The sequence below is a fragment of the Ptychodera flava genome, chromosome 18, assembly GCF_041260155.1.
Source record: "Ptychodera flava strain L36383 chromosome 18, AS_Pfla_20210202, whole genome shotgun sequence".
NCBI classification, from domain to species: Eukaryota; Metazoa; Hemichordata; class Enteropneusta; family Ptychoderidae; genus Ptychodera; species Ptychodera flava.
Window position 1 is genome coordinate 37,521,206 of NC_091945.1, and position 27,968 is coordinate 37,549,173.

Genomic DNA, 27,968 nt, shown 5'->3' on the forward strand with positions numbered 1-27,968 from the left:
CTAGAAATAACATACTAAAAGTATAATAAAATCTAAGGGGTGCAACAGTGCCTAATTTGCATAAATGTAAAGGGGGCTGATGGATATAAAATTGTCGCTGATAGATGGTTTCTACTTAAAATATGTGGCTAAACATGATTTTGATACAGGCTTTTTGGCTTATTTGCCTCCTTTTTGGTCTAGGCAATGTTGTTGAAAATATTTTGTCGTCATAGAAATATTCCTCATTTGCATAAATCCAATATGGCCGCCACAACACTTCACTTTTCTTAGTTTTTCTGGAATTAATAACTATTTTTAAGCTACTACTGACAGCAATAGAATAATTTTTTTTACATTGAATTTTAGACAAGTCCTAGAATAACATACTAAAAGCCGAGTACAATCTAGAATTGTAAACAGTGCCTAATTTGCATAGATGTAAAAAGATTATGGGTACAAACTTAGTGCTGACAGAATGTTTCTGCTAAAAATAATTGGCTTCACATGATGTTATGCAGGTTTTTGGCTTATTTGCCTTGTTTTTGGTTTAGGTAATGTTGATGGAAATATCTAGTCGTCATAGAAATATTCCTAATTTGCATAAATCCAATATGGCCGCCACAACCTTCACTTTTCTTTGTATTTTTCCCAATTAATAACTATTTTAAGCTACGTCTGACAGCAATAGAATTATTTATCCACTGTGTATTTCAGAGAAGTCCTACAATGACATACTAAAAGCCTCGTACAATCTAGAAATGTAAACAATGCCTAATTCCTAATTTGCATATATGTAAAAAGATTATGGTAATTAACTAGGTGCTGATAGAATGTTGCTACTAAAAATATTCGGCTAAACATGATATATGCGGATTTTGGGCTTATTTGCCTTGTGTTTGATTCAGGCAAGGTTGATTAAAATATTTTGTCGTCATAGAAATATTCTTCATTTGCATAAATCCAATATGGCCGCCACAACACTTCACCTTTCTTTGTATGTCCCTAATTAGTAACTATATAAGCTACTTCTGACAGCAATAGAATTTAATTTTTCTTTGTGTATTTTAGAGAGGTCCTAGAATGACATACTAAAAGTCCAATACAATCTAAGAGGTATAACATTACCTAATATGTATAGATATAAATGGATAATGGGACCAATACATTCACTGATAAAAGAAATATGCATATTGAATTAAGAAAAATGCGACATCATGTTCAAGTAATGTATGCATTTATCTTAATTTTTGTCCAGGCAATATTTTTGAATACATTTTATCGCCCGAGAAATATTCCTAATTTGCCTAAATCAAGTATAGCTGCCACTGCATTTCACTTAAAAATTATATTTAATCTACACAACAAGTAGTTTTTGTTTCCACTCTGTATTGAATGTAGAGAATGACAAACAAAATGACTATTAAGAGGGAAGACAGTGCATAATTTGAATAAATATAAAACTTAGAAAAGGGAACAAAATTGTTGCTGTTAATATATTTCTTAAAAATATATTCAGCAAATTGATATTTAATTCAAGCAATTTGATTATTTAATGTACTTTTTGTGTTTGTAGGCAATGCATAAAATCATTTAAGACTCCTCATTTTACATAACTGCAATGTGCCCCTCCTACCACTTTACTTTCCCTGTTTTGACCTATAGTATAAATGACTATATATATGTTAAAAAACAACGGAGATCATTAGAACTAAATTTTAGTAGGGTCATGGAAGTTACATATCGCAAGTTTAAAGGCCTGTGTTGGCACCAGATTTTCTCATCAGAAAATTTACCCACCAGATTACAATTTCAATGGAAAACAAAAGGCTATTACACCTCAATCATTCTCTTACAGACTAGAACAAAGGCGATCCCAGGGATCGCGAAAAGTGCATTTAATGAAGTTGTGCATAAGACAGCTAATTTACCCAAATGCTAAATGGTCATAGATGCTATACAAACCTGGTGCTGATAATCTATTTACGAAAGTGATTTAAGAGATAAGCTGACATTGTAATGACTATGAACACCATTTTTGTTTTTAGTTCAGGGAATGTTTTCAAATATATCTTACAGCGATAAAAAATTATTATTTGCATTTGTCCAATAAGTCACCATGTCACTTCCTTTTTTCTAATTGGAATATGAATTATTTCTTCACCTTAAATACTTAAAAGGTCCAAGAAAGGTATATTCAAAGTCTAATACAATCTACATTGTACAAAGGGCTAATTTTAAAAGATTTTATAGGAAATGCCTACACTGTATTAAATGTAATAATTGAAACTTGAAATGTTTACAATATCGTAAAGAGAGATTGGAAGTTTTTACTAACATTGCCAATATATTTTACCTAATTTTGAGCGATTCCTCATGTGCATAAATCCTATATGATGACCATAAAAATAATTTTCTTTAATTTTTCAAATTGACGTCAACTTATTTTAATTAATTATGTTATCAGTAAAATGAGAAGTTACATTAAGAGACACTACTTGTTTAAGTTATTTTATACTTAAATTCTTCCTATCGAAAGATGTCCATTTTATAACTTGAATGAACATTTTGCTCAGTACAAAGAAATTGACGTGGTTATTTATTTTCTGTGTATTTTAACTCATTGTAATGATTATATACAAATAGGGCCTACAGAATGAAAAGCCCTGTAAACATAAACAATGATTTGATTCGTATAGTTCATTTCAATATCTAGAGAATTTGCATAATGTCAATAACATTGGCAACTTACTGGAAGATTTGGATTTTCTTAATGCATACCAAAATGCTTGGCCAAATAACCAACACTTTGTACTGAGCGGAGGCTGAAGAAAATTTGTGTTTCAGCTCTATTTTCTTTTATTTTCACCCTTACCCGTATTACTAATATAGATTAAGTGTTGGTAAAATGTAATTAAAGACCAGGTTGTGTGGTCACTGGTAAATCAGATATACTTTTGACTGTGTGCAACTTGCCTGTTCATGCCACATACAGAAATTTATGATAATAATGATAAATAAATTATAATGATCATGATGATGTAGAGGTACAATTGTTATACTATATGCCAATTATCATGAAATATGGATAAGGAAACTGTTCCTTTATCAGCTGAAAGACATAACAATAATCAAAGGACACTGCATTTCTCAAAATTTTGAAATTTCTTAAAGACAAAAATTGAAAATTAATATAAAGTCATATAATGGACTGAAGAGAGAGATTTCCTGTTTAATCTTACCGTACACAGCTATAGCATTTAAGGAAAAACTAAAAAAAATCTGTTGACTGAATCATGATAATCTAAATCACTGGTAAATGCAAATCTAGATACTTTTCATAATGTTACATTTTCTAGCTGCTCTTTCAAATTTTCATGACCGTGAAACAAGAAAACCAAAATGTGAAGGGATTTGCATCACAGAAGCTGCTGTTAACGAGTTTATCAATTAGGATATCAATTTGGACATCAATTATCATAAAATTGGTTATCCTGTATTTTGAACCTTATGGAAGTCTCACCTCAGATTGGTAGACTCTCAATTCCTTGAGTGATCGATCTTATTGGTGATAATACAAAAGTCTAATAATCTGCAAATGGGAAGTCCATTACATAACAGCCCCATGAGTGATACTTGCACAGCTAAGATCGGATATGATACGCAGTACAATATATCATCCTATGCTTCACATCTTTTCATTGAGTTGCCCTTCCCCATACTTATGGGTTCTACAATGAACTGCAGCAGCATGAATAACCCCAGAAGAAAGCAAAATCTAGACTTTCTGTTGTCAACGAAAGGATTCTGGCTGTAAACAAATGAACCACCTAGAGGAAGATGTAAACAGAGAGGAAGAGGAAGAAATTTTGATATGATAATGACCATCATAATAATTGTCATCACCACTACCATCATGGTGATTCAAATGATGTTCGTATTTATACTAATGATAGTTTAATAATGAGAAAGATGATTCACAGGCACAACTGTTAAGTGTGGGGAACCATTTATTAGTAACTGAATATTTCCATCGTCATTGAAGATAGTGACCAAAAGCATAAAATATTCCTTCAAAAATTTTACTGCAATCGAACATGTTGTAGGATAAAATGACTGAAAATGACAATTGATGTCAAATTATTGAACACGTCCAATGATTTTTTATGAATAACCTTATCGTCGTAAAAGAAAGAAGAATATCCAAAGAAAGAATTCTGATTCCTTTATTTAAATAGTAATGCTCTGAAACTCTTCTCTTTATTCATTGCATTTCTGAATTAACCAGAAAATGCCAATGGAAGCTATTGTAGTCTTATTGTATTCACAAGACCGTTTGTGTCATATATGCAAATTAGGCCTTTTGTATTAAAATAATTAGCATGCAAATTAGGTCAACCTCATTTGTTTTAGGTAATTCTTGCAAAACCTTAACAATTTCATTGAGAAAAAAATTGTTTAAATATGAGCTTAAACATTCATTTTGTCTGAAATAGTGGAAAAACTGTGAATATATGCAAATTACTTAATTTGCATAATCTTTATTGTTCAAGACATTTAGAAAATAACTGTTGAACCTTACTAAATTGTGTTGCAATGAAAAAAGTCACTTGAATTCAGTTTACATGCCAAAATGTGAGTATAGCAGTCATTTTAAAGGCGATATATAGCTAATTTGAATATATGCAAATTTAACCAATTTGCACCCCTTATATTTTCCTATACTTTTAATATGTCATTAGTGAGACCTTTCCAAAGGTCATGGTGAAGAAATAATTTCTGTTGCAATTAGTCCTAGGTTAAACCCTAAATTGACTGGACTAGAAGATCTTCTCCCCTCTACTGTCTATCGGTGCACCCAAGGGTGGTTATGGGTGCACCCAGGGGTGGAGATTTGTTCAAATGAACATTTCAGTGTCAAAACTATGCAAATGAGGTAAAAAGGGAAACTCCTGCAAATTCCTAAAACTCTATAACCATAGGCCAAATTTGGTTGAAATTTGGTAAGCAGGTTCTTTATGGTGACTGTAGTTAGATTTGTTCAAATTATGGTGAAATTTTGATAGTTGTATTTTTGGGGCAATTTTTCCCATTTTGGTCAAAAAATCCCCTTCTCTGAAGGTGCTCGTCCCATTGTCCTGAAAACTTTGTATGCATGATCCTAGGGTTGACATCTGTCAGATTTGTTCAAATTGTGGTGAAATTTTCATACTTGTATTTTTAGGGCAATTTTTCCCATTTTGGGGCAAAAAGTCATTTTCTCCCAAAGTTCTTGTTGGATTGCTTTGAAACTTGATACTCTTGATCCAAGGGTTGTCTGTCAGATTTGTTAAAACTGTGGTGAAATTTTCATATTTTGTTTATTTGGGGCAATTTTTTCACATTTTTGGTCAAAAAATCATTTTCTCTGAATTAATTATTCTGATTGCTCTGAAACTTGGTCTGCATGTACCTAGAGGCAACATTAGTTGAGTGTCTTCAAATTGTGGTGAAATTTTCATATTTGTATTTTTGGGATAATTTTTCTCATTTTTGGTAAAAAAGTCATTTTCTCTGAAATTGCTTGTCTAATTGCTTTGAAATTTGGCATGCATGTTCCCAGGGGTAAACTTAGTTAAGTATACTCACTGTGGCCTGCAACATCGAACCAAAAGTGAACCAAGTGTCATTGACTCTATGTCTTAAATTCAACATAAGGCCAACACCCATAGAATATTGGGGTTTTCAATCAAACATAGTACATGTAATATGAGTATTACTGTCAGCCAGTTTGGTCCAAACAGAGACAAAAGTCAGCCTGTAGACTCGTAATATGACATTAAAGTGGTACAATAATCATTTCCATTCAAGGTTATACATTACCAGGTCCATGGGACATTTGTCATTTACAGATTTAAGTAGGACCATCCTGAACCGTAACTTTGCTATGATTTGAGTAACTCTGAAGTTTGCTATTGTTTGCGCTTGTCTACACATTGGTTGATATCTATGGGATACTTCTGTAAATCCATAAAGTGCATGCGTACCTACATGCTTATGAATGTAGTATGTTTGTATGCTTGCAATGGTTATCCCTGTCCTGCAGGCTAACTGCACATATACATGCATGATACTCAAATGCTTTCTGATTTAAACCAATGCAGTGTTTTATTATCACGTGAGAAATCACGACAAGAGGTTGTGGTGTTGAATCAAAGTTTTAATTCAAACCTTTCAGTTGTCAACATGTTTACAGAAGACAAGACAATTAAAACATTACAAAGTCACGGTACTTTCCTTTCTGTTTATAATAAAATTTGATAAAAGATAATTGCCAGAAAATCTCAACATTGCAATTGAGTGTAAAATAGGATTATTGCATATCATTATATCCATTATATGTTCTGTTGACAGAAAGAATGTGTACAAGGCATGCTGGGTAATAATGCGTCCAGGCTATCCTGACATTTTTTATTAGGGACATGATCACAATCTTTAGACATTAACATTTTGTACATTATGAGATATCAATTATTTAAGATTTGCATCTTGAGACTGTTGTCATGGTTTCTTGAAAATACCAACAAATTGAAACAATGAAGCTGTTTCCTTTTAGGATGCTTGAGTTACTTTTTTGAACTCTTTCTATTGTTCTATAGTTGCTCATTGAGGTAATCTTTCAAATGATCTGATATAGACCACCACACATGTAATAATTTCCTATGTATCACAACCAATATTACACAATATACATGGAAATACACAAAATACTTGGGAAGACAACGATTTCATTGAGAGTGCACTGGTAAATGGATAATTCCATCATGGAAACAGACATACACTCACTTTGTACGTACTTACAGAATTGTGACATTTTTTATTGCTTTCACTAATCTCATACAAATGTCTATCATCTACTCTCCTGGTACAATATAACACCGACTCCTCAAACTTGCAATCATTTTCACTAATAATATGCACAAAAACCACAATATGCCTTGCTTTAGTCAAATATTTCGATAAGGCATACGACAGCTCAATAACCAAGGAACGAAGCTACATTTTCTTTGTAATTTACTAACTTCTGGAAACTAAACACAGATATTTCTAATATAAGACTAATTGTCGAAAGAAAACCGTGGCATGTTGGATTTTTCATCGGCATTCTTTATTTTTTTTTGACATTATAATGTATTGCCTCCTTCAATTGGTTTCCCAGAATCCCAAACCACCCTGGCACTGTCATCAAATTAAAGATTTTGCTGGTTGTGCACAGCCAAACTTAGTGTGGAAAATAACTACAAAGGCAATTCATACCAAGAAATTCGCCACTGAAAATTTGACTCTGAAATGTAAAATGTTCTTGAAGATGTTGTTCTGGCTCATTCTTTTAATGTTTAAAGAACACTTTGACACAAGGTTTTGTAGATTTTCTCTTGTGACGATTTATCTCTTGCCTTTTATACGTTCTTTCGATTTTAAAGACAAAAAATCATATTTTCGTGTTGTTGATAGAGGAATATGATCAGATGACAACAATATTGAGAGTCACCTGGTCTTTGTGGGCTATCGATGAAATTATCAGGGAAACTTGGCCATGTTAGATCCTCACTATGTCATAGCCAGACAAAGTTTAGCAAATAATTGTTTGCCTAATGATGCATATTATATTCTGCTCACAATGCATTCATTAAGACATATAAATTGACAATATGCTGGCTGCCTCATAATCTAGGAACAGTTTAATTTTACGGAATCGTTAAATTACTTGTGTTTCGTTGAGCATAAAAATGACTATTTTCAGGTAGACAGTAAAGTTACTTAGGACATTAAATCGAAAGCATGGAATGAATCATTTTACAAAATTTGACATTTTTCGGTTGTCATAATCTTCAAAGAACAAGAGACTTTGCCAGGTAAATTTATTGTGAACCACAATGATATTTCAGAATCTGCCGTTTCAGTTAGTCTTGGTTTAGATGATCCCATCTCCGATCTTCATAATACGGCCACCTCCTTTCTTACGCGTAATAAATCAATGTAGCTGATAGGTTATTGCTGTTTTCAATAACATGTTCTGTAAGTGTTTGCGGCCGTTTTTGTTCAATGTTGAGTGTACAACAAGTTCAAGCACTTTTGGTTCGGAGTCAATAAATAGTCCATAACAGTAGTTTAATTCAGTTTTCAAACTGGAAATTCAAAAGTCAATCGTCACTGCGCCATCAGATCTGACATGGCAACCAGGGTTCTGTGGTGTGGTAACGTTATGAAGTGTACCATGGAAGTAGATATTTCTGAACAAAACTTCTGTGATCGAATCAAGATAACTTGCTTTCTATTTTGTTGAGTTTTGTTCTATTCAACGATAAAAATAGCATTTAGTACTAGTGCAAAGCTGTGGCATGTTGCTTCGGGTGAGTTTGTTAGTTGATAATAATAACATGCGATAAGGGGAGAGGAATACATGGGGATGGATGTGTTTAGAAACTCGCAGGGAAGGCGTCATTCAACGTTTCGTGTATTACGACCAACCTGAATGTTCGAAATGCCCGTTATGCGAGAAGTAAGCAAGGCAGTGATAACATATGAGAAGCTAAACTATTTTAACTTCGTTGAGGCTCAGAAGGTCTTAAACCGTATGTGTGTATGTAAGAGAGACAGCATCGTTAGGAAAAGAGCCGTTTTCTAAATTGCGCGAAGTGCTAATAGGCTTACAACAACTAACTAATAGCTTATAGAGTACGTGAAATCAGCTCATTTCAGTTAAAATTATACAAAATATTTAATGCCAAAAACACAATTACGCAGAAAGGATTCGTTGATCGTTGCAATCTTTGTGATTTTGACTTATGGATATGTTCGGTCTGTTTCACAACATTGCCAAGGATATCGATGATGTCAGAATTCCAAATGTCCACGTATGTCTCTGTGGAGTGGATGGTCCTGTTTTGTCATTTGCCAGTATCACAAATCAAGGTATACCACCCTAGTTGCAGCAATTGCACCGAAGAAGCTGAGCAGAGAAGCACTTACGACCACAGCGATTGTACTGCTTACAGCGTGCACTATGGCTCCCATACAGCTAGACAACAGGAACTGGGCCAGAAACACCATACTCTGCACCATTGCTATATCTGTACCAAGACCACGAACTTGTTGACGTTTTGTTTCTCCTGTATGTAGTTTCTCAAACTGCAAAAGTAGAAATCGATGGTCCACATTATCAATTCTGTCATTTATCTTTTGAGAATGGCAAGAAGAATTTCGAGATTGGCAAAAAGATAATAATGTTGCTATGAAATTGTTTTAGGTATTACAGAAACCTTACGCCCTTTTAAATTACGAAACCAAAATATTACAAGCTGCAAGAGGTAGATTTAATGCTGGTGGATTCGGCTAACAGCTGTTCCCACTTTTGCCAAACACGATCGATTATTGCCAGTGTTTATTTTGGCCTGTGGTGATGTATTACATCATAACCATGGTCACAATTATGATGAGAAATTGTGTCAAAATAGCAAGCTCTTTTGCATCACATATTTGGAAATACACATACTTAAATGTAGTAATAATTCATTGCTTGTTGCAATAGAATGAATTATGGGTCTGGCAAGCAGGTAACCAGCAGACGCAGTCTATGTACACCGGTTTGAAGATAGAATGCATTGTGATTGTTAAAAGTGTGCCGTGAAACCAAACCCTTATAACCAAAGCATGCTTACGAAACAAGAAAATATTGTTTTAGCTTTGACAGATAATTCAAAAATTTATAGTGTTTGCGATGATGGAAGTGATATTACGCTTTCGGGTCAAGTGCAACAGCATTAAACCACAGCTACTCTACATGGGGTAGAGAAACTGTGATTAAACCTTAAAACCAAGGAAAATGTGAAAGTGCTTGCGAAATCGTAAAGCGCATATTCTATTTTGCCCAAAAGATTTACGATTTTTCGTTCTATGATTAGGAGAAAGTTCAAGTAGAGGTAATCCTAAATTACGCGCATTTTGTGATACCTACGGTGATTTTATCTCGATCTGAACGATAAAATGCAGCCGCTATAATCTGTCGGGGGAAATAAACACGTATGCATCAATACTTCACTTACGCTTCTCCACTACAATAACTTAGAAATACAATCGGACGACTTTTTATGAATAAAATATCAATTTGGTGAAGAAACATCTGTCAAATTGATCAGACGAACCATGCATTAAACCCCAGTAATCGATAAATAGGAGACGAAATACGGCTAAATAAATGATTTGGTCACGAGAAAAACAAATGGAATTCAGTTTACTTAAAACGGAGACTTTTGCATTCGGTTCCATCCGGATAGAAGTTGTTTCTTTAAATGAATAATTGTACAAAATGGTCGACCATCTTGTGATGATTTTTGTTATCGTACCGTCAGACTAACTATTCACCCCTGAGCCCGAAGGTAACATACTGAATATATGCAGATACCCCATCGTCAGCTCGCACGGGTCCGTTCCGGCTACTCGGACAAGAGACCTTGGCAAGCGAAGATGGCAGATACCCATGATTATGCTCCTTTGGCACCAAATTACTTTATTTAGCTCCAGAGCGCCAATGCCATCGTCGGAGTCTATACGTCTGTGTGAAGTTTGTATGTTTGTCGAATTCACTTAAAATACATTGTCTGTCTGTCTGTCTGTCTGTCTGTCTGTCTGTCTGTCACAAAATTTCATATGAAGGATGAAGGATGCATTTTGCAAATCCCGTTAAAGTGTTCGTCATGATCAGCCCATAATAACAGAGTGATCGATGATTTATCAAATCATACGACGGATGGACGTTTTATTATTGTTCATAGTTTTCAGGGTTTGAACATCTTTTGCAGCTATGGGCCTAACAAATGCTTACCGCGGTAAAGCTTATATAGTTAGCCACCTCATCAGTAAAATATACATAGATAATAATTTGATCTCGACAGTCAAGGTAATGCAGGTATGCGAGACTCTTTTCATCTTCGCAGAGAGGCTTACTATAATAAATGTGTGCTTTATCGTTGAGTTGCACTTTTACATACTACTTTCATCGACGCCATGGAACACAATTACTCACCGTTTCACTCGAATGATAGTGTGCCAGAATGAGAAATGGCATCGTAAAAATAGTGGCATACATTATTCCCGACGTGAATGAGAGGATAATGACAGCTGCAGGGGTGCGTGCTATTGATAGAATAGCCATACCAACGGTGTAGGTGAGAATGTTTGCAATGTATACAGGTTTGGCTCCTGGAAAGACAATCAAATGAACAGATTTAATTTTCAGTTGGCTTTAGTATGCCTATAATGTGTATTCGTGACTGGAGTGCAAGATCATGAAGATGGAGACACAGGAAAAACGAGATCAAACTTCTGGCCCAATTTCAAATTCGAGCTATCACTTTACAATATCTAAATTTCGAAGGTGGGTCGTAGAGTGCATTGTACAACTAAACCTTTTTAACACCTGGCATAACTTATATTTAAGGTGATATTCGCCTCGAAAGTGAAAGACTTAAACTTTTGCTCAAACTTTCCTCAAGGTATCTTTCAGCCTCTCTATTTCAAAATCAAGAATAAAGTCGGAGGGTCACAGTGCAAATTTTGGTCGTAGAGAAACAAATTACCCAAGATTACCGATAATTGAAATTCAAAATGGCCGCCATCCCTTTTAACTCTATGAACATGTAAAATAATTTGAAAAATTTTCGATTTTCAAAAAACTGAGACGTTCAAAGTCTTTCTTACACCACGAGCTTTAACACGGGCCCCCACAAGTGGTAGACCAGAAAAGAATTGTAAAGTTTGCGAGTCAGATTTTCTGTCCCCGAGGCCGAGGCGCATTCTACCTTAATCCAATACAAGTGCCACAGCTGTAGAATAGCTTAGTTCGCGTTATAGTGTCAGGATGATGGAGACCATACAATTATATCGCTCACGTATAAGTGATTTGAAATAAATAAATTTTACATGGACTCGAGGTAATAAAACTAACTTTGACATAGAAAGTAGATGCTATAATTTGTAACTTGAATGTGTGACGTATCAGTGTATCGACATTAACGGCAAGGCTTCGTTCGTAAAATTGGATTCTAAATTTGATACCATTTGACCGGGAGTGTCACTGACCGTTATTACGCGTGAGTTTTGCTGACTTATTGGCTGTCTAGTTTTTGCAATCATTTTATCTTTCATAGCACAGACGTCATATTGAGTAAATTTGTAAGCTGCGATGTTCATTCAAACAAAACGATCCCCTGGAGTGCATTGTAGTCCAAAAAACAACACAATTTCAAATGAATCACTGCGCCAATCTAGATCCGTATAAATCTTGTCTTAAAGTCACGACAAATGCTCAAACTTATACAAACCTACATGTATAAGGCCCCTGGGATCGCTACCAACTGGCATTGGTATGCGATGATGTCATACCCAGGTTTAATGTAAGTCTCATGGACATCGTAACCATGGTAACATCTACGTAGGTTCTTCGTGAACTACCTGCAGTAATTCAGGTGTATGTAACTGACACGCCTCGCTGAATGAAATGCAGTCATTTCTTATTCTGAGACCGCGTCTGTTCGCTTCTTGGTTCCTGCTTTAGTTTAACTTTCGCATCACCGACTGAGGGGGTTCAATCAAATGAAACAAATGTTTGGGACTCTAATCGACTTTTTATTGACAGAAGGCGAAGAGGACAAACCAGACTTTTGCTGACCTGCCGACATTGCACGCTTTGTCAGTGAATAACGATTTTCGATAATCTAGAGTAAGACATCACGTCCCAATTCCGGAAAGTCTCTGAATCCTGTCTCAGACCTTTAAAATCAATGTGTGTCTGTGACTTGAATGTTAATTTAGGATTCAGATTCAATGTACTTTTAATGATATCATTGATTCGGAGATTTGTTTTATTTCCCAATGTGAGATGATAAAGCAAATGAAGCGTTACTTGTGTTTGTAATAGCTTAATTATTGTTACATAGAGGCTACACCAGACCTACTTTGTTATATATTCAGGTATTGTTAGACAAAGTTATCTTCTTTTATTCCATATAATCTTCTCTTAAACTGAGGTAAACGAAGAATTTTACCTCGGAATCGCCCCTTATACTTCGGCGATTTCGAATTGCTTTATGGAAATGCCACAAAATCAACAGCAAAGCTTTCAGAGTAGGATTTTTTCGCGGTGACCATATCATGTTTTTGGTGTCAAATAATCACACAGTGAATACATTATTGAGACGTGTACGTCTCCATACAACGATTTATACTTCCCATGTCTATGGATCCAATCTCATAAAAATATTATGTAAATTCGCACGTTCTCTTGCGTAACGTCTTGTTTAAAAAGATCGAAGACGAAAGGTCTCTCTTGCCATGTTGAGACCGTTCCACGCTATTTTTATACGGGAGACTCGTTGTGCCTCCTAAGTTGAAACAATCTCCTAAAATATTTTCAAAAATTAAAGTAACTGTCGGGGATTTTCTTGCCAATTTTTTAGGATATTTACCGTTATTTTTATTTCATGTGAAAGCTTTCCTAAAGCCTGGGGACATTTTTTCTTGTAATTAATCTATACTTAATTGTTTGCTTTTTTCCGGATGAAAAATCGAGCCAAGTTTGACAGTTTTTCATGAAAAGTTATCCATTCCGGCCGCACATACCCGTACAACCTTTCTGTGAGAGTATCCCCGGGGAACCGTGCCCTGGCCTCAGTGCTATAAACAGATAGATAGATAGATGGATAGATAGATAGATAGATAGATAGATGAATGGATGGATGGATGGATGGATGGATGGATGGATGGATGGACGGATGAATGATAGATAGATAGATAGATAGATAGATAGATAGATAGATAGATAGATAGATAGATAGATAGATAGATAGATAGATAGATAGATAGATAGATAGATAAACTCTATATTGCTATGGTGAATGTAGAGTTCATGATTCTCTTTGTTTGTTACTTACCTATTCTATTGACAAGTTTTTCTATAAACCCGCAATACATACAACAAGATAAGGAATATACCGCCATACCCCAGCAACCCATTCTTACGCCACGTTCATAGTTGAGTCGTTGAGGAGAACCATGTGGTGCATGTGGAACTCCGTTGTAGACTGCTTGACCGACAAAATCTGTAAAATAAAGCGAGTAACAAACAAGAGACATCCAACAAAATAGATTTGTAAGACAGAGGATGCGGAGAGAGTATGGCATATAGATAACTGATTTCAAATAAGTCTTCATCGAAATCGGAGGTGGAGTTTCTTTCTCCATGGCATCACTGGTTTCCCCGAACGAGGATGAGTTGGACCCAGTTGTATTTTTGGGCAAAGTTTCCATTGGAATAGAATCAACTTGTTTGCCCTTTGCATCGACAGTTTGATACGCTCCGAGTCGTTCCAGTTCATCCATCGGTTCAGATTTAACATCTTTAGCGCCAGTTCCGTAAGTGTGTTGGTTTTCGTACACATCTCTCCCTTCGCTGTCTTCGCTTACTTGTCTGTATTTTGTCTTTCTCGTTTCTCTCTTTGGTTTGCCATCCTCGAGTTCATACAATGGAGTTTCTTTGTTACTCGTCACGGTCAAAGTCACTGCTACAGCGTATATCAAGAGTACGAAGGTAAAAACGACGCGGACTTGTGAACCTAGAGCACGGCCAATGGCAGTATTAGTCCAGTTTATACCGCCCATGCCGTAACCAAGACAACCTCCAAAGCCCGCCATCATAGTAAACATTGCCAATCCCCTAGCATGGTCTTCTGGTACGGAAACGTCCAGCAAATAGGCCCTGCACGGAGCCTGGCAGGCATCAGCGCTGAAATCTAATAGAACGGCTCCAATGACAGTGATCACAATCCCACGTACGTGATGTTGTGCCGAGTGATGATGTTCAGTAATGTAATCCCAATAACTGTAGTCATCTTCCTGGTCATCATCATCATCATTATCTACATTATCATCACCATCATTATCATTATCATCATCATACTCCACTATACTATCATTTGTTGAAAAATTTAAATTCAAAGTTGAAGTTTCTATAGAAACGTTAGTTACCATTTCATATGTTGCGTTGATCGTTGCTAGGGTGACCACAACATCAGTGGACGTTGTGTTGGTGTAAATTTCGCTGTCATTTGAAATTCCGTTGATAGGTGGATCGCCGATGTCGCCAAGTGCTAGACCGATGTCTTTGCCGTTCGGTACGAAAATAAGGCCAACCATAATACCTGCAGACAGTAGTAATATAAACGGTCTTCTACGTCCAAGACGAGATTTGCACCTATCGCTGCCAGATCCGATGAACGGCATTAAGAAGAAACCTAAAAGCGGGCTTAGACACCAAATCAGAGTCATATACTGTTCTGGTACACCGATTTTCAGTAAGATTGGACTAACGTACGCTGTTTCTGCAGCGTAACAGAACTCTATCCCACAAACAGCTGAACTCAATACGATCAGCTGCAATCGACTTTTTCGCGTTTTATCAAACATGGACTCGCCGTCTCCGGCTATGGGAATGCGATCTTCATCTCTCCGCTTTGCTTTGGATAGTTGGTTCCAAAATCTATGACAATAAGCCCGTGAGTACGACGCTATCCCTCGAAACGTATCCATGGTTCCGAATCCTTCAAATGGCAAAAATCACTCTTTCTTTGCGACACAGCTGCAACAGGAAATCGAAGACAACTATTTGTAAAGTTCAATAGAGCTTGCAGGATTAAAAATTGATGCTCGGTTTCCGGCGGTTTACTTTCTGTCAGTTGGCATTACGTGATCGTTCTTATCGTGTTCTCATGTGGAAGTAAAAGGCCTGTATCAGACGTGTCTTGTATGGCTGACAACGCCGGCAAGTTGTCGTCAGCGCTCTGACCGCAATTATGGCGATCAATGGCCAACCAAATGATCCGAGCAAGTCTTCTGCAAAACAAGTAAATATGAAATCAAATAATGAACATATCGATTTGCATATAAATGATCGTTGTAAAGTGCAAACATGTGTATTCATGCTTAGCAGGAACAATCAAGAATAATTATTTGAGTAATTGAGGCCATGGGATAATTGTTGAAAATGACGGGGTCATGTCTTTCGGTTACCTGACCTTTTCCTTGACATAGACTGCACTACTGTAATGTTACCGCTGGATGAAGTCTTATGGGCGGACATACAGTGCATTGCACTGGTAATCAAACGATTCGCTCCGTTCATTGGTTGTCATACAAAACTACCACACCGCTGAACACCTGACAGCGAATGATGTCCCTACAAAAGTCACACTGATTGAGCAATGACTTATTGCATGATCAAATGTGCTAAAGACATATTTTTTTTATCAATTCAAATAATATACAAAATAACTATCCTATTTGATAGTTTTATGAAATGCCAGTAAAATATTGAAAAAGGGAAAGGGGTGGACTGGTAGATACAAACCATTTACGTCATTTTAATCTTTTCTTGTCAAGTATATGTACATGTAAAATGATTAAAACAGCCTCTGTACTTCTTTCTTACAATTTCACTCCTACAGGCCCTCGATGATTATTGTTAGATATGCACACAGTCAAACATAGATTGGTGGAGGGTTTATTTTCATTGGAAGGCAATCAGAGATCGCAATACATAAGTGATAAACGTCATTTATCAGAATGAACAGAAGACAGATTTTAGGTCAGAGAAATAGCAATAATATTGAAAGTAGGCCGCCGGTAAACACTGCTTTTTGATTACATTTTCATCGTTGAAACACCTCCTTTAACGCTGTTTGGCTACGATTTCAAATGTATCAGTTGACAGCGGAACGTGCAAACAGGACTGACCTGTGTACATTTCATGAAACGAGAATCCCATCAATTGAAAGTGACAGGTTTGGCGATCCGAGGTTGCATGGGGAGCAACACCCCCGGGAATACACTCTCTTGTGTGTTTTCAAGAGAAGACTAGGGTAGGTCTCGCGAGTTTACAGAGATGGTGTGATGGAAGCAGTGACGGAGCCATGCATGGAATACAAACCGTCAATGTCAATATTGAAAGTTGGGAAAAGGTTTACTGTGTTTACCTCAAACGCTACTGAAGTTTCCCCTGCCATAAATTTAGTTTCAGTTCCAATTTCGGACATTTTAAGGTTAAAAACCACTTTTGTGATAAATACAAACCTTCAATGAAATTGTGACTTTGTCCTGCAATGCGGTATTTCTAAAAAATGTCCTAAAACGTAACCAATGATCAAACATGTTGGATGAACGGGGATGAGGTCCATTTGATGAACAATGACATGCTATCACTCATCCGTCCAAAATTAAGAGTAAATGTGTACAAATTGTCTTGTATTTAAAATGATGTATTGTTTTAAATATGATATCGGTAGCAGCAGAACTAAAGGATTTTGACGAGGGCTGGAAAAATATAAAGCGTACGACGCCGATGAACTGAATATTATTTGGCCTGCTTTAAGACGGACTGAAGGCCGGAATCTGATCGCAAGACAATGCGAACTGCGAATAACATGGTAGCATCCCATGTATCTAATTATTTTTGGTCGACGGGAAAAGCAACAATTATGGACAACCACAGATTATGAAGAGTTGACGGAATTATTCACTTTAAAAATACACATCTCACTCTATCGTTGAATATTTATGATGTTCATCTAGTGTAACATTTAACTGTCGTATCAACCGAGTCAACGACAGTCTCTTGGAGTCTTGAAAATTACGCTAACCACCTGTCAATATCTCAATCATCGACAGAACACAGTACCCCTTATCTGATTCCCAGAATACGGACTGTAAAATCCCAGAATACGGATTGTAAAATCCCGGAATACGGATTGTAAAATCCCGGAATACGGACTGTAAAATCCCAGAACACAGTGACACTCTCGACACAACAGTGAAATTTCCGCAATACTTGATGACCTTGTCGGCACGCATTTACGATCAAACAATGCATACTTCCTCTATTGCATTACATTAGGGACATCATCTTCTAAATCTACCAGACCAATCGGTTCTGCAGTATTTAAGCTTATTAGGAATCATACACTCTTTTGAAAATACAATATCACAAAGCATACAATCACATACAACGACAGTTGCAAATTCCAAGAATGTTTTTCATGACAGAAAAGAGGTGTTTCAGTTCTCGTGACATAAAATTATAAACATTTCTCAAATCAAGGCTTCCAGTGACGCAGACGTGTTTTGATTCAGCTTGGCTAAAAGTAGAGCAAGTAATGTTTTATCTTGTACTTTATCAAACACAACATAGCATAGTGAGTTCCATGCTGTTAGTTTTGAAAAGCATAATTATACCTTGTTAAATATTAACTGGTCATTTGTATTATACATGTATAGTGTATGATCTTAAATTAAAACGTAAGTAAACTTTTACAGTTCATATAGAATCCAAAACCAATCACCCATATAGCGATATGTACACTCAAATCAAACTTAGTTTATGAAAAAGGCATGAAATGGGAAACACCCCAACAAACATGTAAAAATAAAACTGTATTCGTATTGACGAGATGAAGGACGTTTATATGTAAGCTTACATTCCTACATAAAAATTGAAAATGAAATACTCCAATTTGTCAAATGAATCCATTGAAACGTTTGGGGAAAGATAAACAGTTACTGCTCTTTATCTGTTGATTGCTTCGTGGCTATATAGTTATACAATTACAGATTTATTTGCCGGACGATATATTATTACCGGAACAGTATAGATACACTATAAGGACGGTTTTGATAAACCTACCACGGTAGTGAAAGTACATATTGCTGTTTATGTTTGACACTTCAACTGATAGAAAGGTGCTTATGGATTCCCGGGCTCTCGATTGTATGAATGTGACACATCGGGAGAATGTAAAACACTCCTGAAATCATTTTGGGTTTTGTACAAATGTTAAAACAAATTTGTAATTTCAGATTATGATATCTGAGTATTATACTGTCGAGGAATATTCAATTTTTATAAATAGTTTATTGTTTGAAGTTTCATCCAAGACAAGTGTTCTTCAAATTTAACCTTTAATTTTTATTTAGCAACTTGATCGTTGTGGCCATTTCTACACTTGTTGGAATGGACTCAACGTTGACTTTGCAGTAATGTTCAAAATAAGTCTTAATGTTCAAAATAAGTCGCCTGAAAACCGTGAATCAGAAATATATGATCTCTGTTAGTTTTGTCAATTGCTGGTTTTGTATCGCAGCATTACAGAATTATAATATCAGGATGGTGTCAAAATGTAAGCTTAATACCTCACTGGTCCTATACCTGAATCTAATTGATGAGAGACATATCGACATCCTACGTAAGTAACAGTCGGTGTTTGTTTTGCTGTATTCATCTTCGTTCCTTTGTCACGGTAAGATGATAGATTTGGTTATTTCCAACAGTCGGTAAAGTGCTTTGTTGCCAAGCTGTTCCATTAAAGTAAACATTGAGTGAAGTTGACATAACATCCGAACACAATCAAGAGAGAATGGATATGTGCGAGGAAAAACCATCTCAAATGGACCTTGCATGCCACATCTAATCGAACGGATACCGTTAAGTAACATCGAAATAAAACAGTAGAACCATTTACTTCTTAGAAACAGTCCTCCGATTCGCAACTGTGTGAACATGTAAATTTGAAATAACATTATTACACATTCACTATGTCATTATCACACACTACCCTTTACGAATGTGCAGTAATCGATAACAAAATTGCCGATGACTGCATTATCATATACCCATGAAGCTTTTTACCTACCTTGGTGTCATTAAACCGACATTTTCAACTTTGCTGTGATATGTAGATATTTTGATGATGAAACTCAGCCTAGATCAGTAGACGCGGCTGTGTGAGCACTATTACTCGACAGTTTTGAAAAAAGTCTCTTTTCGCGGAGTCGCCCGTCAACAGGCATAGAAAGCAAGTCACGCTGGCAGGAAAGCAAAATGCTGTATTGTATGTACAGCACTTAAACACTCAAACATGAACGAAACAGATCCGTAACATGAATTACCGCCCAGGTAAATATCAATAGATTTGAAAGACGAAATTATGACATAAAATGTCATAATGAAGGTTGTACATCCAGCTGATAAATGATTTACAGTCGTTTCAAAAAACACCTGCAGACTAATCATTATGTTTTAAACTATGCAAATGTAAAACATGAATAGAATAATTGAAGTGTACGTGTTTCATTTCAGCTCGGAATGGAGTCACAGCTGCCATGTATTTCCATATTTAATTTGCATAAGGGTAATTAAAAAGTTGTATGCAGATGAAATATTTACAGAGTACATGTTGTTACAAGGTGACGGTAACAGCAGATTTTGATTTATTGGATCGAGACACGAGTTTGATTTCCACACGATACAGTGAAATATAGGTTCATGTCATGTCGTGCTTGCCTGAACGATATTGTACGCAACGATTTTAAGCGAGAATATTCCTAAAGTATTTCATCAATGAAAGCTACAGTACAGATATACTAGTGTGCTGGTGGTGTGATGTACATTAAGGTCGTGTTTGGATGTATCTACGAACTCTTTGTAGTCGATATTACGAAGCTTAACTTACACTGCTAGAGGGGGAGACAAATATCAAAAGAGAGGTTGTTTGTCGCATTAAACGATATCGAAGTGTTTCTTTTGAATGTAACTGGTAGTTTGAAAAAGTAATATTGGATGAACATTCAATAAAGATGTAAATAATTATCAGAACTTGACAATAGGTTTAGGAAAGCAAGGAATAATTACATTACTAGATTCAAGACATCTATTTCGAATGTGTATGTACATTTGTGAAATAAAACGTGCATTGTGCTTGAAGTACATCTGAGTCATTAAGACAATGTACTTTTAGGTTTTTTCTTTGTGAAATTTGTCGACAAACATTTAAATTGGTGGACATAATGCGATAAAAATTGCAAAGTCTGTTTACGAAAAGATCTTTACATCACTTCTCAAACTAGAGGAATGGCCTTTCTCTGAATTTGACACGAAAGCAACATACCTATACATGTCGATTGCCTGCGTTGTGTTACGCCTATCTCACCGTAATTGGAAATAAATTGACATATTTGTTGGTTATTTAACAATTGCGGTTAAGCGTTAACATCTGGCATTTATCAACAGTTGACCGACATCTGTTTTGCTACATTCAACATCGAATTGAAATAGCGACATCTGAAGAGAAGGTGACATGCATGATAATATATGAGTTCATTCCAATATCCTCAATAGGAATGTATTGCCGTCTACAATGTAATATTGAAGTGTTTTGATTTTGTGTAGAATTCATAATAGACTTCCCATCCTATAAAACTGTCTGCTTAAAATTTCTACTCTAATCTTCGCTGATAACTTGCCATGATTCACGGTTTGATTATAATGTCAAATTGTAAGGTGAAATTTCAATGAAGAATTGATGAAGATTAGCGTTGACAAAGCGAAGCAAAGAAGTGCTTCACATCACAGCAAATAAAAGACATTGACACGAGCACCTAACAACATTACGCTGCCCAAATCACTACAATCAATCTAAAATGAATCGTAACGCTAAATATACCCGATACGGTATAAATACGTTGAAAAGCAATTTCGGATTATTAGTGTACAAAATGTGGAGATCTATTGGTTTGCTCGCAATTGTCTGCAAAATATTTCAGGAAAAACATTTTGATAAATCGTTGGACGGTTTTATATAAGTGTGCAAGCATCCAACTGTATACGTATGATCCCTGTAAAATTTTGTCCATCCGATTAAATTTTTAATTTCTACCATCTTCGTGCTTGAAACTTTAATGTCGATCTTTCACCATCAAATGTCGAAATCAATTTCAAAATAATTCCATTTCTCTATTATCCTTACTTTGTTCGTCTAAACAGAGTGCCCGTGGTTTGATTTGGTTTTGCCCATTTTATTCCCTTGATATCGATCAACTTGTTACTGCCAATTAACACTTGAACCTCATTTATTTGCAACAAATACGTGACGTGTAACTTAATTTACATCTTCCATCCTCGCTATAGGCAATGATACTCTCTACTTGATGTCACACAACGTAGAAATGGTTATTAAGGAACAATAATTTCAGTTTGTATGCCATCTTTGTCATAATTCTTACTATTTTAATTAAAAGTACACACTCCGTTTAATTAATAATCCTTTTGGGAAATACTGAAAATCGTGTATCTTTTTCAAGCTTATGGGGACATGAAGTTGTATAATGTCCTCGCCATTGCATAAGATTTCGTCCTTTCATTTTATTTTAAACCAAAGAAATATCGTTGTACTACACGCTCTGCACGCTCTTATAAACGACCGACAATTTAATTTAAATGGTTCAAATTAAGGAGGTGAGGTTGAAGTTTGTCTTAAGTTTATGAAATAAGTACAGCCATGCGTTTGGACGTGTTAAAAGCAATGTAAGTTGAGTTTTTCTGTGACCTGATGTGAGAGCGCGTTTCCCGCTAACTCTAAAGGCACACAATTAAGCGAATTAACAATGTTTGCTGTTTTTCTCGATCTTGTCTTGTCCTCCTTTTACTTCTCGAACCTTATAACACGGCTTGTACATGTGTGCTACGTCATGTTATGACTAACAATTGAATATTAGTCCAGATTTGTATTAGTATGTCAATAAATACAGTGCATATTGTACACAATATGTTTGGCTTATGAGGTTATCGACTACGTATGATGAAAATGAAATGATGAAATATTGACGTCAATAGTTAAGCTATTCTCGCTCTTTCAACTGAAGGCTAACAAATTACACTGTGTTTGACCGTCACTTTAATCGATTCTTCAATCAGATTAAAGTTAGTTGTACGAATAAGGGTTGCTGAACTTGACTTACTGTTTGAAATGGAGTCGTATCTTTGAAACTGAAACTGAATGTATTAGCTTAATGAATTACAAAGCAATCGTAAACAATGCCTTCCTGTGATAGGAACACGACCATGAAAATGAAACTATTTGCGGAAAGCGATTTCCTATTCGGTAGCAGGTGCTGTAGTCGATTTCATGTAAGCCATCGAATAAATCCATTTACATTCACTAAGACGCGCAGTGCGTGTAAATCACTGTAGGTGAACTCTGAGAAACACTCAGACAGCCGCTAACCTGCCAAGGCGTCTGTCATAATTACGAAGACGGCTCGTTAAGGTGGCTGCTACAGCGAAACATTGAGTTGCTTAGGGTCCAACGAGAAGATTATCCATGTTTCTAGGGCCTCTGTAAGTGAAAGACGGATTTGACGAATGACCCATGGCTTTCTGGTATTTAAGTAAACCTACGTGTTATATGATTTAACCACTGGGAATTCTTGCATCAGTTACGCAGATGAAGACATGCAATCTGGCTTGCTTTTTATTTCAAATGACACAAGGGAGCTTTGAATTCGTCGTTCCTCGGAGATCAGCTAAACTGCTACATAGTCGTATACGTTGAAAATGCTCCTCTGTAAGTACAATCGACATGTGATGACGTCATCGATAGTCTATCAAATATGACAAATTCTAGTCAGTTTGTTTGCTTGCGTTTGCAGACTTCGGAACTGAGAATTCTCATTGCAAGTTTCATTGGTATTGCGAAAGGAATATTCAGAGATTACGCTATTTACAAAGTGGAATTATTTAGCAAAATCTTTAAACTGTGCCGGACAGAAAAGTTACCTTGATCTCTGTTCTCCGTAGGATTGTGACACGTGACTTAATTAGGAAATTTCATGTACACTGAGGTTTTAGTACCGATAAATGAGGGATTAAATCGATTATAGGGAAACAGTCGTAAAACCCGGTCACAATATCCCTGGTTTATCTTGCTACCCTCTGTGTGCTACAGCGAAGCCAATATCTCTATCACTTACGATGGAACGATTTGACTGAAAGGATCTGGTGTTGCAATGATCACTGAATCGACAAGGCTACATCTCAATGTTGGCAACTCAATTTTGAAGATTTCTGTGATTAATCTTTGTGCAAACCAAACACTTTTGATGATTGGACATTTCAGTGAATATTGTCGATAAACCAGATAGCCTTATGAAACCATAGATCGTCAGCAAAAGATTTTTGGACACATCCTTTTGAGCTTTTCGTGCTTAAAATCATTGTTGTTGATGAGAAATTTTATAGCTTCAATGTTTCTGAAAATGTAACTGCAGCGTCCCTATTAACATCGAACACAAATCAATATGGCTTCATTTTCTCCGACGTTTTTAAATGTTGCCGTCGTTTTACGAGCAAAAATCTGATAACCAATAACTGACTTCGATAACATTATTGGATGTCAAAATGGTACTTTGATATTATCAAGTCAATAGAAAAACGGTGAAATGGTCGAGAGACTATCTTAGCTGTATTGGTTTTATGACAAAAGAGATTTATTCAGAAATAAAATAACACTGGTATTGTAGGCAAGGGTTCATTTGTTTACAACGTACGTCACAGCGAATCGTCTTTTAATGTATATTCCAAAGTAAATATTCTAATTCTAGCTCCATGCTTTCAGTCATAATATTCATTTACGGAAATTATCAAGGTGCCCAATCCAGTATAGTTGTTTCGACCACAAAATTTCAACTATTTTCTCTGGTGACAAGTTATGCCATTAGAAAATCGCAAATTGGGAAATACTAACAGCAAAAAATAATGGACTTCTCGGAAATTTGCAATGATATTAAAGAAAGTGATTTATTGATGATAACTTATGCAGGTATGGATTTCAAACAATTTTAGAGGTTTTCTCATGGTCTCTTCGGCTGATGGTATTACATGTAACATCGGTAACATACCTTAGATATGCCTTGATTCACAGACCCCGTCATTGTTTAACAATTTAATTTCCAATGCAGCACAATCCTCAAGATAACAATATAAGTAAAGAGTACAATTGAAATTGATCCAAACTACACCAGCTGTTATTCATTATTCACAGGTTTATCATTCTGTATATCACAGTCACATGTGAGTGATTATTTCAGACATTTTGTTGGGTTAAATAGTCTAGTCTGCTTCGAGATCTCCGTGTGATATAGCTAGATCTAATTTTTTTCACTCAAGTTGTTACGCTCATGACCAGACTGAAAAGAATAAGGTCATCACGTAAGAACTAGATTTTTCCTTTAATCAGACATTGTTTGATTTTCATCCGTCTTAGTCTTTTAATTACTGTGAAATGATTGAAATAACGGACTATATTAAGGCGCACAGATTAAAACTGATGAATTGTAAATAACATAGTTTATATTTTCAGTACACTCTACTTAATATGTTAAAGGCGATACTTACTGAATGTTTGATTGATTTAAAAATGTGAGAAAAAGACATGTCTCAATGTCTCCTAAGAATTATACACCAAAATTATGCTTTGTGACTATTGCTTAGGACAAGTACAAATACTGTAAATAAATGAATATCATCAAGAGAGTATGTATGTATGTATGTATGTATGTATGTATGTATGTATGTATGTATGTATGTATGTATGTATGTATCTATCTATGTATCTATGTATGCATGATCTATGTGTGTGTGTGTATGTGGGCGCGCGCGCGCGCGCGTGTGTGTGGTAAGGTATGAACTTTTATGTGTCGACGATTTTTACATTTCAAATTTGTTTTTATTGACATTAACATTAACACTGTAACACTAGTTTTGTAAACATAGACTAATGTTTCATAACAATACATTTCATTCAACCTGAATGGTTTCATTAAATGCTTTAGAATTGCCATAATATTTGCCGGAGAGCTGACTCTTGTCGGATCATAGTAATTACGGTTAAGGATCAATTTATATTTTCTTATTTCTTAGCCTTTAGTTGTATCATCAGAGCTAAAATGTGTGTGACTGTAAAATATTGCACAACTGGACGGAAAACATGAACGAAATGAAGAGTTGAAAGTTGCCCCTATTAATGATGCAATCAAACGAATTATTCAACATTTGATATTTCTATATACTAACTTTACTCCAGTTTTTGCAGATTTGAAACGATGTATATCCGTCCAGAGTTACAAGTACAAAATGCAAAGATGCGTTCATTTTGAATTTGTCATCGGTCTTCTACGGGCATTGCGTCACCTGTCAACATCATTGGTAAGACACCAATTTAGTTCCATTTTTCGAAAACTAAGCGACACCTGTAAGTGTGATAATCCATATCGAGATATTACCCTGAGTTTCTGGTTCTGTCAATTTCTTATTCCCCGGATGGAACGTCCGAATTTTGGACTAGATAGTTGCATTTGGCAATTATCTTGTTAAAGAATCTTCCATTACGTGACTGAAGATGTTCAGAGCAGTGCTGTGTGTAAACGCATCAAAGTGCATTATTAATGGGCTAACGGTACTGATTGCTGTTACGGAATTGGTAACGAGCGACTGTTTACTGTAATCAGTCCGAAGCTAAACCTTTCGTCGATTTTAAACGAAAGGTTTTTTGGCAAAGCTTCACAATTCGAACAACATAATGGTTCCCAGGAATGTGAACTTAGTGCAGTGTTAATGTAGACATTAAAGTTGATGACGTGAACGTGTCTTACCGTATACACCGTTGAAACGGACCTCAAATACCACTAGCGTGTGTTACAGTGAATTCATCGACGGGAAGGCAGCTGTTTGTCAACCGATATAGTCAACTCGTGACGATGCCTCGCAGCAAACGTCTACACCAAGTTACATCAAAGTGTTGATAAGTACATGTGATGCTGTTTAATGCTGGAGATGAAAGAGCAAAGGACCCTGGGAAACGCTTAGGGCGAGTCACGTGAATTAGATACATACATGTACATCATGATTTTTTGTACTTTGTTCTTCACGGAGACACGATTGTGGCAGGTTAAGACCTAGTACCTGGTTAAAGACTCGAATAAAAAATTACTTCAACTCATTATAAAAAGACCGGTTCAATGTCAGTTTTCAGTGAATAAATTATATGTACCGACAAAGAAAGATATATACGTCATTTTGACGTCATGAGATGAATCTGCATTAGCTAAAGTTATTGTGAGATGAATTTGGGTCGTCTGTCATAAATGTGTAAAAAGGCAACATTTGAACAAATTGCTGACGTCTGTAAAACTTTCGGGAGAGTACACCCAACCCATCGTTGACAAGAGTGATGTTTTTCACAGTTACAGATGACGACATTCACAATTATCAGAATATTGATGACATATCTGCCCTTTGTCATCAAATTGTGCTAGGGGGAAATGATGTCTGGCTGTAAGCTGATAAAGAACGACATTGCGTAATTTGCTAGTAATTCAATTTAGGCCCTTGTTTCATGAAATCGATTGCGAAACAACCACGTGATTGTCATACTCATGGAAGAATAGTGTTTTGCAAATCATGTGACCAAAGGAACAGCAGTAAAAATCGAAACACTTCATGGTTTCTTAACTTGTGCAATAAATTGAATAAATTTGTCCACAGCAACTGACGAGGCAAAACGTTCAGAACAAACAGCTCTAGCCAATTTTGCCAAGGAATTCTTGCCATTATATTTGAAGAGTGAATCCGGTGCCAGGAGTAGGAACAAGTGATGCGTTCACAACTGAGGCAGTGTATCTGAATTGAGTTGGGAATTGTAAGCTATAGTTGGAAACGACATGACGTCAAATAGCGACAAGAATTCTCAACGGGAATAGAAAGCGTAGCTTAGGATTTCCGACTCTGGACAGTTGATGATTAAAGAGATATTCATCGTTTCCTCTGAATTTCATATCATTTTTGTCTGATTAAGTAAATTCATGTTATCTCGTCGTTTCCTAGAAATGTTCCAGTATATGGTCAAGTGATTTTATGTTACCCATAATTCTTATATTGCTCAAAAGACTGGAAGGCCAAAGTCGCAGGTCAAATTTTATTTTTCGATTCGCCATGATTGACTTTCAAGCCACCTTACCTGAATTTTGATTTAGTGTCACGGTTAAATTCAGAATTTTGTGACTTCTTAGCTTAA

General features: G+C 35.9%; 1 protein-coding gene across 3 annotated transcripts; it reads right to left on the reverse strand.

The window, feature by feature from the left end:
* Nucleotides 1–7,125: 7,125 nt before the first annotated feature.
* On the reverse strand, nt 7,126–26,853 carry LOC139117540 (membrane-associated transporter protein-like). 3 transcript variants are annotated; one of them, XM_070680750.1, is made up of 5 exons: nt 26,548–26,853; nt 13,950–15,906; nt 11,045–11,220; nt 9,977–10,021; nt 7,126–9,150 (listed from the first exon to the last, which is right to left on the reverse strand). In XM_070680750.1, the coding sequence occupies exons 2-5, from the start codon at nt 15,601–15,603 to the stop codon at nt 8,923–8,925; spliced, it is 2,103 nt and encodes a 700-aa protein (XP_070536851.1). In that variant the 5' UTR covers nt 15,604–15,906; nt 26,548–26,853; the 3' UTR covers nt 7,126–8,922. The 3 variants fall into 3 exon arrangements, with proteins under 3 accessions (XP_070536851.1, XP_070536853.1, XP_070536854.1); XM_070680752.1 differs by lacking the exon at nt 26,548–26,853 and adding an exon at nt 19,755–20,092; XM_070680753.1 differs by lacking the exon at nt 9,977–10,021 and having other exon boundaries at nt 26,548–26,850.
* Nucleotides 26,854–27,968: the final 1,115 nt, after the last annotated feature.

Coding starts and splice junctions, on each gene's coding strand:
- LOC139117540 (XM_070680750.1), bottom strand. CDS start 15,603: ATGGATACGTTTCGAGGGATAGCGTCGTACTCACGGGCTTATTGTCAT. Junction 10,022..11,044: donor ACTATCATTCGAGTGAAACG/GTGAGTAATTGT, acceptor TTCCCCCGACAG/ATTATAGCGGCTGCATTTTA. Junction 9,151..9,976: donor CAGATCGAGATAAAATCACC/GTAGGTATCACA, acceptor CTACTTTTGCAG/TTTGAGAAACTACATACAGG.